Source organism: Podarcis bocagei (assembly GCF_964188305.1).
Source record: "Podarcis bocagei genome assembly, chromosome: 10".
Classification (NCBI taxonomy): Eukaryota; Metazoa; Chordata; class Lepidosauria; order Squamata; family Lacertidae; genus Podarcis; species Podarcis bocagei.
The window spans coordinates 7,664,986-7,679,052 of NC_138135.1; the positions used below are offsets into that span (position 1 = coordinate 7,664,986).

Sequence of the window (14,067 nt, forward strand, 5' to 3'; positions counted from 1 at the left end):
TAAGATCCTGAACTACAAGGGTGGCTCATCTGTGGTCCTCCAGATGTTGTAGAGGGACTACAATTCAGCCATCTCAGAGCTCCGCTAATGCCAAATGGCAAGATTTAGAAGCCTTGTCTTTAATTATAATAATTTTATTTATATCCCGCCCATCTAGCTGGGTTTCCCCAGCCACTCTGGGCAGCTTTCAACAAAATATTAAAAATACAATAATACATCAGACATTAAAAACTTCCCTAAGCAGGGCTGCCTTCAGATGTCTTCTAAAAGTCAGATAGTTGTTTATTTCCTTGACATCTGATGGGAGGGCATTCCACAGGGAGGGTGCCACTACCAAGAAGGCCCTCTGCCTGGTTCCCTGCAACCTCACTTCTCACAGGGAGGGAACTGCCAGAAGGCCCCCGGCGCTGGACCTCAGTGTCCGGGCAGAACGATGGGGGTGGAGACGCTCCTTCAGATATACTGGACTGAGGCCGTTTAGGGCTTTCAAGGTCAGCACCAACACTTTGAATTGTGCTCGGAAACATACTGGGAGCCAATGCAGATCTCTCAGGACCAGTGTTATGTGGTCTCGGCGGCCGCTCCCAGTCACCAGGCTGCCTGCTGCATTCTGGATTAGTTGTAGTTTCCGGGTCACCTTCAAAGGTAGCCCCACGGAGAGCGCATTGCAGTAGTCCAAGCGGGAGATAACCAGAGCATGCACCACTCTGGCGAGACAGTCTGTGGGCAGATAGGGTCTCATCCTGCGTACCAGATGGAGCTGGGAGACAGCTGCCCTGGACACAGAATTGACCTGCGCCTCCATGGACAACTGTGAGTCCAAAATGACTCCCAGGCTGCGCACCTGGTCCTTCAGGGGCACAGTTACCCCATTCAGGACACCCAGAAGATCCCACTTCGCAACCCCTGGAACCTTCAGCACAAGTTCTCAGGCAGCTGGCAATGGCAGAGGCTTCTTTCTTCCTGAGGCCCAGGACAGCTGCTGCCAGACAACATGGGGCTAGATGGGACAAACAGCCTGATCACATGCAAGGCATCTTCCTCTGCTCCTTCTGGAGGTCGTGCCTCTTCAGGCAGGTGGCGCAAGATCTAGAAACGTGTGCAGAGTCAAAAACAACAGAGAAGTGCAGCGCATTGCCCTTCCGGCAGAAGGAAAGGTCTCTGCAGAAAACACAGCTGTTCTTGAAAGAAGCAGCAGGACTCCTGCGATCAAAGCCTAAGGAGTGTGAAGGCAGGAGGACTGAGTATTTGAAAAAGCAAACCAACCATAAGGGATGGCAGGTGTGGCTTCAAATGGTCATTCAAACTGAATGCCATCCAGATTATTTTAGACAGCAACCAATCCTGGTCTTGATGTACTAGCTGCCAGTGAGTTTCCAACGCTGGTTTGAATCTCTAAAGTCCTTTGTGGCTCAGGATCCCAGTACCCCAGGGATTGCTTCTCCACACAGGAACCAACCCAGATCCTGCCATTGTCATGAGGCCTCCTCCATGAGAGGCAAGAACAGACCTTCTTAGTGGTGGCTCCGAGCTTATGGAATGCCTTCCCCAAGGGAGGCTGGCTTGGCACCATTAATGCACAACTTAGGCACCAGGCAAAAACTATATTCATCAGGCCTTTTGGCTTTTAACTGAGGCCTTTTTGCACGGGCAGGATGTTTTTTTATGCAGTTTTAAAAATTTGCCTTTTAGATATTTTTATGGTGGTTTAATGTGTGTATGTAAGTCACTTTGAGTTACCGTGGCAAAAGACAATTTTTTTTTTTTTGTTAATCAACGATGACAACAACCCACATCAGCCCAGGCCAGCAAAGCGGATGTTGAGATGCTGTTCAAATGATTTTGAGTTATCATTTTGTTGAGCATTGGGCTAGCACAACTCTTAAGAATTCCAGCATTGCAGTTTGACCACATCATCCCCTGAGCTTGCGTCCTGCCAGTTCCCATCTGTGACCATAACAAGTAACAATTTGTTTTGTTTTTTTAAGTGGTCACTTACATATTGGGCTGGGATAGTTTGGTCTGTAAAGCATGAGACTCTTAATCTCAGGGACGTCGGATCAAACCCCATGTCGGGCAAAAGATTCCTGCGAACCTTGTAGAGGTAACTCTGCAATTTCAACTCTGCAATTCTAGGATTCTACATTCTTCAAAAGAAAAAACCCCAAAAAACAGTGGGGGGCAATGAAAGTTCTGTGCTGGCAACTTGGAAATCAATATACAAAAATCCATTCATCGTCTTCACCATCCCATTTCCCCAAACTGTTTCCTCCACATTGCCCTCCTGCCTCCTTTTGTAAGGTCACAAGCAGAGCTGGTGCAAATGTGGATTTGTCACAAAAAGTACACCCAACCCACCGATTGGGACCTCATTTTAGGGGATGCGTATATCAGTACTATCGAGTTAGGAGAGAATAGGTGCCACAAAATCCGAAAGTGGTGGGAGGGGGGAGAGGGAGAGATGCCATTTATTCCAAATTTTTAAAAGCCCTACGAAGCGTCGGCAGCAGCAGCAGTGACCCATACCCCCAGTATATATATATATCTCTCTCTCCTGGGGCAATTACCAGTCGAGGGGCCAAGGTATATACATATTTTATTTTTTAAAAAAGTTTACAGTTTCTTTAATTATACACAACTATTTTGAGAGGTTATAATTCTTAGAAGAGGCAATTGCCGTGGCGCCAGGCATGCCCACTAACATCATCACAATGCAAGAGGATGGGGGGGCAGGTGTATAAGAGAGGAAGCGGAAACGAAAATGGGGGGGGGGGACAAACCAGCCAAAAAAAAACCCCGAAGGGGAAAAAAAGCAAGGACTCAAATGGAAGGGGCTGGAGGCCCAGCTTACCTCTTCAAGTATTCACACAATATGTACCAAACACAGTCAGTAAAAGAAAAAGGAGGGAAGGAAAATGGCCATTTCTCATGCGGCAAGAGACTTCTGGCTCCAAGGTGCCACAGCAACTCAGACGAGCAAAAGGAAGCGAGCGAGCGAGAAAATATTATATATATATTTATATAAAACCAGCGCACGCTCAGATCACAGGAGTCGCCTTCGGACACTCCACATGTTTAACTACTTTATCTGTTCCAGATCTAGCTAGCATGGACCCTTCCCCAAGAGGATAAAAGCTTCACCCCCTCCCCTACGAACCCCCTTTTCTTTGTGGGAGTTCCCACCCGCTGCCCCAAACGTAGGAAAATATCAACCGACCACAAAAGCCGGGGAGCTTTGGGGTTTTTCTACAAGCTGACCTAGCCAACGAAAAGCTCCAGGGCCATTTGCTTTCGCCACCAGCCATCACCTGGGTAAAACCCTGCGCCACTCTGATCCATGCTGCTCTCTGCCTCTGTTTCCCAGGTCCCCTCTCTCTTATATCAAGCACAAGGTTGTGTAGCAAGAACAACTAACAGAAGGTTGACAGGTGGACTTGGGAGACCGGCACGGTGAGCAGAGTGGGATAAAAACTGTGCTTCGGCAGTACGTCTCTGTGGGTGATTTAAGAGGCATTTTGAGGAAGAGGAGCAGGTCAAACGCCAAGGTCGATGTGGGAGGTTTCGTCTCCCGGGGCCGAAACACTCAAAAAGCACAACGGACTTTTACGGGTGGGGAGAAGGGCAATAGCCGGTGCAAGCAATTGAGATCCCATCAGAGTGTGTTCACGTTAACAAGGCAACTCACAACAAAGACACACAGCTTTGCAGCTTCCCAGGGGCGGCTGCGTTGGGAGTTGGGTCTGAAGCCTGAAAGGTAGTTTTCAAAAGGAACGCGGGCACTTCGGAAGGGATGGCAAGGGGGCTGGCGACTGGAAGTGGCCTTTCCGTCTGGTCTGAGAGCGGAGCAGCTCTGCGAGCAAAGGGGATCTGGGCAGGCCGAAAAAAGAGAGGGGGGGACAGAAGGAACTGTGCTTAGATCAGTGGTACCAGAGGAGAAGGGAGCCTGGTCTAGTTAACTCATAAGGTCGGTCCTCACAAACTCTTCTTTCCAGGCGGATCCCATTCCACTAAGGGCGTTTTGCCAGCCTTCCCTGACACCCGGAAAGTAAATGCAGAAGAAGAGATCTTTGCAACTGCAACGCACAAACAAGGGGTCCGATCAAACAGGAATTGCGAAAATGGGTCTTTTGCACCCCAGGGGCAAAGTGTGTGGGTGTTGGGAGGGGGTAGAGAGGAGAGTCAGTGCTGCCTTTTCTTGGGGTGGGTGGGATTCCATTTAACACGGACCATGTCTGCATTTGGAACCGCTTGCGTGCGTTCAATTTAAAAGCCAGGACTGTTGAAATCAAGAACGGGTGTTTGCTTAGGAGAAAAGAGCTGTGTACGTCAGAGTTGTTAAAAACTGTGCACCAGGATTGAGATTCTTTTTTTTTTACCCCCAAGGAAAAAGTTACCTGCGTAAAGTAAAGGGAATTAGAACACTAATATTTGTATATACAATATTGAAAAAATACAATTTATTTTGTTTAAATTGGTACCACCATCACCACTGCCACCTCAGCACTCAAAATCTATACCTAAATAGCACCTAAGAGGCCACCACACAAGCAGAGGGCATCTCTAAGGCCAACTTCGCCAACTTTGTGCCCTCCGCAGGTTGCTGGGACTACAACTCCCATGAGCCTCAGCCAGCACGCTGGCAGGGGCTGATGGGAATTGTAGTCCATCGACCTCTGGAAGGCACGAGGTTGGTGAAGGCTGGTCTCAGGAGCCCTGCAGCAGTAACAGAGCTCTCCCCACGCTCCTCCAGAGTCAAGGAAATGGCACAGAGTTACATGTTCCATATTAATACTAACCCACCTGCCCCCCCCCAAACAAGCCATACTTGCTTAAAGGAGAGCACTTCAGCTCAGCTACTATAACCACATTACTGTTTTGTTTTTTTTTTAATTTAGAAAGAAAGAAAGAAAATAAAAGGTTCTTGGTTGTTATTGGGTTTTTTTTCTTCATGCCCGTAATTCAACTTCTTGGTATGCTTTTGCTTTATTAAAGGAAAATGATCATGCCAAAGTTAAATTCTACTTTACATAAGATCTTTTCAAAAGGGGGGGAAGCAAACTGATTAGGCTTTAAGATTGTACTCTCTCGACGCGTCTTCCCCTTGCACCCCAGAACAATCCACAAAATTCTGACGGCGTTTCAGGGGAATCTGGGGAGGAAATACAACGGACTGGGGCTTGGCTTGATATTCAGAATTCTGCTCACGTCACCCGAGTTCCAATTCCGTTCACTGCCCCCACCCCATCCCACCCACAGACATTGCACCAAAACTGCCCTCCCCACATCCTGTCCAAAAGAAAAAGAGAAAAAAAAACTCTTTACAAATACATCAGAGGTAATGTCCAGATTGCAAAATCCACATCTTGCCGGGCGTTTTCCTTGCCGTTATCCATGTTCAAGTAACGTCAGCATCCCAGGTAGGCATTCAACATATGAGGGGGTTCTCTTACCATTCCGTTTTTTGGGGAGGGGGGACGGGGTGGAGGGGAAGAGAGAAGGAACATTTGTGTGTTCAAAAAACGCCCAAGAAATGAAAAGGGAGGAAGAATCTAATTCGGAAGAAAATCTCTGAAACCAGCACTCTTATTATCAATTCCCCTTCCAAAACAACAAAAAAACCAGACCCACTTCCTAAGCCCATTATATTGGATTTTCCTAGATTGTCTGGCCTGCTTTATAGAAGGGCCACAAGTGAGCAAAGGAAGGAAGGAACTAGCAAACTTGGGAGACCACCGATGGAGTTGTGATCAGAGGCAACTTGGGTGGGGTGGGGGGCAATGAAACTGTCCATGGGCTTGCAACGCTCTTGACAAATCCGACTTGTAAGAAGACCTCTCCGGAGGAGGTCATGGGCACAGTGCTTGAAGAGACATCAATGAGTGGAATAATCACAACTGCCAGTGGTTTTAACAGCGGGGCCAAAAATGGATTGGGTGTGACGCGCTCCAGGAAAGCTAAGCCAAAGTTGGACTCTGCTTGCTTTCTGTCCCTTAAGAGTAGTAACAGCGACAGAGGCAGACGGACACCGGGGATCCAGACCAGTAAAGTTGACTTTTGACTGTCCAGTCGCAGGTTTTCAAAAGGTCCCCTGAGCAAACCGGACCAATCGCCAGTCTCTAGCGGCAGGGCAGGAAGTCCGCGCAAAATGTTCTTTAAGCCAAAGAAAGGCGCCTTTGTCAGAACCACTTCGAAGAACTCGGCGTATTCTGGCGACGGTGTTTCGTTTCTTAAAAATGCAACTCCGTTTAAAGTGTAAAGCGGCTGGGCTGAATCGAAAGGGCACCTTTCCGACTTCACTGCCTCTCGCGTTTATCCCCCAATATTTCTCTCCGACGTTCTGCAAGCGCTGCTCGGCTTTTGCATCTGAGGGTGTCCTGCCATCTTTGGAACCATTAATAATAATAATAATGATAATAAAAGTGGGGGGCAGGGAGGGGGAAAAAAAGGGAACATCCAGACCCTCTCCCTAGCAAAGCAGCTGTTTTTTTGTGTTTTGTTTTTTAGGTTGACAGTTCAGTAGCCCACAAGTTGCCCTTGCTCAAATGGAATTATAAACGGACCCCTCGCATGCATCTGGGCTGCATATTGCTACCGAGTGGAATGTGGGAAATGCGCTACGATGCACTTTTGGGCTCTGAGAAATGACCAAAAGAAATCAAGATCTAAAGGGTGATATATATATATGTATATATATCTCAATGCTATTATTCATAAAAACCTTGTTTAGTAATAAAAAATTGCTTTGTTTAAATATGAATATTATAGTCTGCTTCTCAGCGCGTGGTTAGGAAGTCAGTCTCTCTGAAAAGCAGGGTGCTGCTTCTACTACAACTCCATATCCTGGGCCTCGTCCTCTGAAAAGTCAGACATGGAGCTCTCCGAAGAGCTGTCCCCAGTACCTTCTTCCTGCTCTTTTAGCGCTTCCTCTGTTGCATATTTCTGAATGTATTCTGGATGGGGGGAAAGAGAAAGGTGGGGGGTGGGGGCAGGGGAAGAAAAAGAGGGACGATCAACATACACACTAAAGGAACACCCTGAGGTCTCTCAAAGCAACAGACCACAAACTGCTTCTCGACACCTTAATGTGCTTTTTCGACATGCCCGCCCACCAAAATGACCCCCAGATTTCAGCAAGGACAAGCCCTTGCTCAAACATTAGTACTTGTCTGAAAAATCTTAAAAAGCAAGACTTAAGAAATAATAATAATAATAATAAACAACAGTCAACATTTGCACCTGTGATAATCTTACCCGTTTTTCTGTGCTTTAGTGCCTTCCTGTGTATTTATTTATTTACTGCAGTTATAACCCCACCTTCCTCTCCAAAGAGTTCCTGTAACTGGTTCTCCCCCTCCTTATTTGACCCTTGCCAGGTAGGGTTGGGGCCCAGCAGTTCTCAACCTGTGGGTCCCCAGATGTTGTTGGACTACAACTCCCATCATCCCTGAGCTCTGGCCTTGCTAGCTAGGAGTGATGGGAGTTGTAGTTCAACAACATCTGGGGAACCACAGGTTGAGAAAGGCTGGTTTAGGCTTAAGGTCCCTGCAAGATCACCCAGCGAGCTTTGTGGCAGAGTGGGGATTTCAACCATGGTGTCTCAGGTCCTGGTCCGATGCGCTAACCAGTACACCACCACTGGCGCAAGACACTTGGGACTCTCATGACGTGCTCGGCTTGGGAACGCATCTCTGTGCAAAGCACAGAAAGTTCCTGAAGCTGGAGGGGGGTGGGAAGAGCGAGGAAAGGCTCAGCAGAGCACACCGTAAATGAATGGAGAGGGTAGAAACCTTCAAAACTGTAGGGAGGTGCAGAAACACGTTTCTGAATTATTTCTAAAGCACACGCGTGTTCTGGGTGCTGGACGTCAAACAGGACAGAAGGCAGAGATTGCAAGCCTCAGGGGAGGGGGCTAAGACAGACCAAGAGACACAAGGACTGGGGAGAGGAGGGGGGCAGAAGAGATAGTGGAATGAGACCAGTTAGCGGGAAAACGACAGAGTCAAGACATGAGTTTTTTAAAGCACTATAAAAATGGGACGATGGATTCCAGGAAGTTAGGAGCACCAATGGTGGGGGAGCAGACAGGGGAGCTCCCAGAAAATCAGTATTCTGTGTTTTGTTTTACACAGGAGAGCATTCAGGAAAGTGGCACGCACCCTCCTCCTGAGCTCTGAAGTGGTACAGTCCACCGGTTCCCTCTGTGTCAAGGAATCTAGCAGGGCTCTCTGCGTGTTCTCAATGCGCTGGGTGATGCTCAGAACTAGCCGCTGGGTGCAAATCTCCTAGGACAGCTCCATTCATCGCCTCAGACTCTCAAATATGCATTTTGGTGTGTGTCAGAATAACCCACAGCCCATATTCCTTCTTTAAAAAAGCCATTCAGCAAAAAAGGGCTTCCAGTTTCAGGAAGCTGCACCAATTACTATATAGCCCAGGAAGGATGTGTGTTACGAAGCTCCATGTTAAGAAGAGATGCTCAGCGGCCTGTGGGTGTCGTATCTACGCAAATGAGGCCTAAATCTCACAGCCTGCCTCTCAGTGCCGGTGGGAGAAGAGCTCACTCTGCACCCGAGAGAGACCCGGGAGGAGAAACGGCTACTAAAGATTGCTGCCTGCTTCTCCAAAATGTGGCCCAGCTGTGTCAGAATCCGTCTGAGCAGGCCTAAGTGCAATTGCCTCTCTCTAGAGAACTGGAGAAGGCAACCGTCACAGAAGTACTTGCCACTGACCATCTACTGCTGAGACCTGTTAAGAGGCAAGTTTCTTGAATTCTAGCTCCAACACATTCTGGGCTGATTCCTCTAAAGCAACGGGGCCTTGTAGTCCCTCCCCCAGGGTTACACCAGAACGACTTCTACGGCTCCGTCAGTTAAAAAGGGAAGACGAGATAAATTATGCATTTACAGAAGCTTGTCTCCCAGCGCAGAGGAGCTGCTGCAACTCAAGGCATCGGCGCGGAGGCTATTTTTAAGCGCCACTGTCGCCAGAAAGCTCTTTGCATCTTGTCAGTGCCTGAGCAACTCCCAACTTGTAGCTGCCTGCCTGGCACGCAACTGGGGTGTGTGGGGAGAGGTGTGGCAGGGCATCCCAGGTCTACCAGCCGATGTTATGCATAGCAAAGCTAAACAAAGGGATATTTCATAGTGGCAGTGATGGTGGGGAGTTGATGCGGAAGTCCCAGATTGATTTTGATGTTGCATACTCAGTGGTGTAGCAGGGAAAAGGACACAGCTGTCCATTAGTTCCTTCTCTCACCAGTCTTACACACATCTTGGGTTGGGGGCAACTCTTCTCTCTCCCCTAGCTAGTGTAGTGGAAGTTATAGCACCTGCTTTTGATAGTAACAGTAAAGGTAAAGGACCCCTGACAGTTAAGTCCAGTAGTGAACGACTCTGGGGTTGCAGCACTCATCTCGCTTTACTGGCTGAGGGAGCCGGCATTTGTCCGCAGACAGCGGCCAGCACGACTAAGCCGCTTCTGGCAAAACCAGAGCAGCACATGGAAACGCTGTTTACCTTCCCGCTGGAGTGGTACCTATTTATCTACTTGCACTTTGATGTGCTTTTGAACTGCTGGGTTGGCAGGAGCAGGGACCGAGCAACGGGAGCTCACCCCGTTGCGGGGATTCGAACCGCCGACCTTCCGATCAGCAAGCCCAAGGCTCAGTGGTTTACACCACAGTGCCACCCGCGTCCCACAACCAACAACCTGTAAAACCCATCAAAGGGAGTGTGAAAGGATATCCTTGGAAGAATCTGCTTGTTCACACTCTATTACGAATGCGTCAAGAAGGTTTGTGCGGGAAAATCCCAGCCTTGAGCTAGCCTGAGATAAAGCGGTCTCCCTGTTATCCGCACTGAACTGAGCGTTCAGCTCAATCCAGGCCTACTCTGCCTCTGAGATTGTGACTTACCGTATTTTTCGCTCTGTAAGACGCACTTTCCCCCTCCTAAAAAGTAAGGGGAAATGTGTGTGCGTCTTATGGAGCGAATGAAGGTGGGAGGCTCTGCTCAGAGCTCCCTTTAAAGAGCCGCGTGGAGCGTGTGTGCGGCTCTTGGGGGCTTTTCGCCAAGGAGGGAGAAGGACTGCCCTTCTCCCTCTTTGGGGAAAAGCCCCCAAGAGGGAACCCCCCGCACACACGCTCCGTGCCCTCTTTAAAGGGAGCGTGGCTCTTGGGGGAGCCTTAGCCGCGCGCAGCCTCTCCCGGGCAGGGGATGAAGGCTCCCCCTGCCCGCGAGAGGCTGCGCGTGGCCAAGCGAGAAGCCAGCTGAACAGCGATCTCGCTGGCTGTTCTGGCTTATGGGATTCAGAATTCCCCCACCCCGTTTTCCTCTTCCAAAAACTAGGTGTGTCTTATGGTCTGGTGCGTCTTATAGAGTGAAAAATTCCTACACGTGTGCAAGGCTAAGGTGAAGGAATGCCTTTCTACAAGCCCATGCAATTTATAGGCCTGTTGTTGGCATCTGTCTGTCTCGAGAGACAAGGGAGTGCGCCTCTGGGGATGAAGTCAAACTGCTGCATCAGCAGCACTGAAGTGACCTCTCCCGGGAGCAAGCCTGGGCAGCGTGTGTGGAGGTCCTGGGCTGCACAGACGACAATACCCCCCTCCCCAAGCCTCACTGACGTGGTCCAAAGGAAAGCAGAGGAAGTCGTTTGGCACCAGCTGGGCTGCAGGAGTTGCTGGAAGGAGGTGTGCTGAGATCTCCCCTTTTGTGGGTTCGCCAGCAGCCACTGCTATTTATTTATTGAATTGAATTTATTTATTTGCTACGACCAAAGAAAGTTGCTTTAAACATCACTGTGGTGTGGTTACACAAGAAATCCACCACGCTAGACACTGGTTCACCAAACCGAAGCTTGTTGCCCTGTTTTGCTTGTTTCGTAACTGAATAAGCCTCCTTTCCCCAAAATAAGGCCTGGTGATTCCCCACCCTGCCGTTCCTTTTAAGGCTAGCTGGCCTCTCCCAAGTGAGATGGACACCTCAGTTAGACGTTGCTTCCCTTCACCTGGGAGGTTAGCAACTGGCTTGCCAAAGCCTCAGCATAAGCAAGACGGTGCCGAGTTCTTCAGACCCAAATGCTCTCCGCGACAAAGATCCAAGACAGGCTGCTAATGGTTTCTCGCGCTTCCAAAGCCCTTACCTTTAATTTTCTGTTTGTATTCTTCTGGTCGGTGAAGGTACATGGCTGCCGCGTCACCATTAAGGGGATCTATGGGGTTGGGGTACGCCAGCAACTGGGGCAGGAACGACTCAAATATATTGGTAAGATCTGAAAAAGACACAAAAAGAATTTGACATGTACGGTGGTGCCTCGCAAGACGAAAAGAATCCGTTCTGTGATTCTCTTCGCCTAGCGGTTTTTTCGTCTTACGAAGCAAGCCCATTGACAGATTATTGGATTAGCGCTATTAGCGGCTTATCGGATCAGCTGATAAGCGGCTTAGAAAAGGGGGGGGGAGGAAAAAAACCCCGCAGGAACTCGCAAGACATTTTCGTCTTGCGAAGCAAGCCCATAGGAGATTCGTTTTGCGAAGCACCTCCAAAACGGAAAACTCTTTCGTGTATCGAGTTTTCCGTCTTGCAAGGCATTCGTCCTGCGGGGCACCACTGTAATGTCTGAAGCTGGCCTTCAAAAGAGCCATTTGCCATGATCTCTACTACCACTACAACATCTATTCGGCGAAAGTGGTTGTGCCCCCACCTCATAGGACTTACCATTCCAGTAAAATGGAACCAGTAAGATGGCCCTGCTCACCCAGATGGCTGGCTAGCTAATCTTATCCCTCGATCAATCAATCTATTACTTCCTGCCTTCCTTTCAAGGAGTTCAGTGTGGTGCCCATGCATCTCCATATTATCCTCACACAACAACCTTGCGAAGTAGGTTAGGCTGAGGGTTGGTGACTGGCCACCCAGCGAGCTTCAAGGCTGGGTAGGGATTTGCTCATCCTTTGTACGTGGGGGAAGTAAATGCTCACTCTTTTAAAACTATCCTATTGCTAGAGTACCGCTTGTGAAGGTCTGCATGTCGGCTGAATTCGTTTAACACCATTTTAATGAATTTTGATGAATATGCCAACTCTGTTTTGGTACTACAGAAGTAACTAACGTAATCTTCGTTGTCCTTGAGAGCATTAACCCCTGGGATGCCAAATTCTAGAGTGTGCCATGTTCAAGGTGAAAGAGTTCCTAAAACGGGTGCCAGCGTTGCAAGGGGGCGGGGACTCTTGCAATCTGCACACTTCAAAGCACATGTGCAAGACTGTGCTCTCAGACAACAAGCTAAAATATGTGTGCGCGCACATCCACCCCTTGTATAGTACAAAGCCACCGACGCCATACATTTCTTAACTCACCATAGAGAGCTGTCCAAGTCTGATTAATTACATCTAGACATACAGTTCCTGACCTGAAAGAGACAAACAAGGGTTGACTTCCATTTGCAGTTAGGCAGTGCTGGTCTGGTACAGCGGCTACACGAGTTCAGATCTTCCCTTCCCTATTAACACCCAGTACGTTTCATGGAAGCGGGCAAAAAAAAGCAGACTGGAATCTACAGGAAGACCTTTGGGAGACTGGAAAGGTTTATGGCACCCAATGGTTTACCTAGTTCCCTTCCCCTAAATTAAGTTGCTGAAACACAGAAAGGGGTATGTGTGTGTGTGTGTGTGTGTGTGTGTGTGTGTGTGTGTGTGTGTGAGAGAGAGAGAGAGAGAGAGAGAGAAGAAGAAGAAGAAGAAGAAGAAGAAGAAGAAGAAGAAGAAGAAGAAGAAGAAGAAGAAGAAGAAAAGAAAAAAGAAAGATGTAGGACTTGAAATATGAGCAACAGCGTTAATTATTAAGAAAAATGGGTTAAAATGGAAGTATTGAATAGTTTACGTGAAATTACGCAGCATTCAAGGGTAAATATGGGAACCATGGAAGGGGAGGATGGGAAGACAACAGATAAAGCACCGTATTTTTCGCTCCATAAGATGCACCAGACCACAAGACGCACCTAGTTTTTGGAGGAGGAAAACAAGAAAAACTATATTCTGAATCTCAGAAGCCAGAAGAGCAAGAGGGATCGCTGCGCAGTGAAAGCAGCAATCCCTCTTGCTGTTCTGGCTTCTGGGATAGCTGCGCAGCCTGCATTCGCTCCATAAGACGCACACACATTTCCCCTAACTTTTTAGGAGGGAAAAAGTGAGTCTTATAGAGCAAAAAATACGGTAATTTATGGTCTATGTTAAAATCTGTAAAGGTTTTTTTTTTGGGGGGGGGTGAAAAATCAAGAAGGAAGGAAGTAAGGAAGGAAGGAAGGTTCAGGAGTAGATTTTTTGTGTAAGAATACAGCTCACTTCTGGTACTGAAAAAAGTCCCAGGGCTGAGCATGTGCTGTTATTGCCTCTGGCTCCAGTTGGTAGACTTTGATCCTGCAAGCTGGAAGCCTGCCCACAGGTACGCTAGAGCATTTGACCCAGTCTTAACCAAGAGGGCCCCCAAAGCCACAGTTTACATGGATTACATATAAATGCCTATCCACACAGACGGATAAATCCAGACAATATGAACTTGGGTTACCATTTTAAGCCATAGCGCTTCATCTTCCATTTAGCCCTGCAGGGCACAGGGTTTATCCAAAGCTGTGCCCGGGCTGAGCAACCTGCCTGATGCTGGAACCCTAAATTGAGTCTCAAGAGTCTTCTAAAACATTAAGGAGCTCCCCAGTAGATAACAGAAAATGGAAAGGGTTCTCTAAGGGCAGGGTGTTTGAAAACTTGCATAAGCCCCTGACTTCTTGCCTTAGCCTCAACAGAGAGGGTGAATAAATTGGTCTTCACCATCTTTCCTTCTTTTTTTTAAAAAAAATATATTAACTCATCACATATCCATTCTCTTCCCCTTCCTGAATTAGAAAAGAAGCTATGCACTGAGGTTAAGAGATAACCCTCCCCCGTAAATAATTTTCTTAAGTACAAAACATCTTCAATCACTTACGCTTCGTCAATATTGGGATGGAAAATTTTATTCATGAATCCTGCAATGGAGACAAACAAAGGAGATGTTAGCAACCTTTATCACC

The 14,067-nt window shown here is 48.0% G+C and overlaps 1 protein-coding gene across 1 annotated transcript in view; it reads right to left on the reverse strand.

Moving 5' to 3' along the window:
• Positions 1 to 2,579: 2,579 nt before the first annotated feature.
• The window catches only part of UBE2H (ubiquitin conjugating enzyme E2 H), a 65,754-nt gene continuing 54,266 nt past the window's right edge, over positions 2,580 to 14,067 (reverse strand). The window contains exons 4-7 of the mRNA XM_081210541.1: positions 13,983 to 14,022; positions 12,359 to 12,411; positions 11,143 to 11,271; positions 2,580 to 6,950 (exon numbers count right to left, since the gene is read on the reverse strand). Of these exons, the coding sequence (XP_081066667.1) occupies positions 6,826 to 6,950; positions 11,143 to 11,271; positions 12,359 to 12,411; positions 13,983 to 14,022 (347 nt within the window). The 3' untranslated portion in view covers positions 2,580 to 6,825. The remainder of the gene's footprint in view (positions 6,951 to 11,142; positions 11,272 to 12,358; positions 12,412 to 13,982; positions 14,023 to 14,067) is intronic.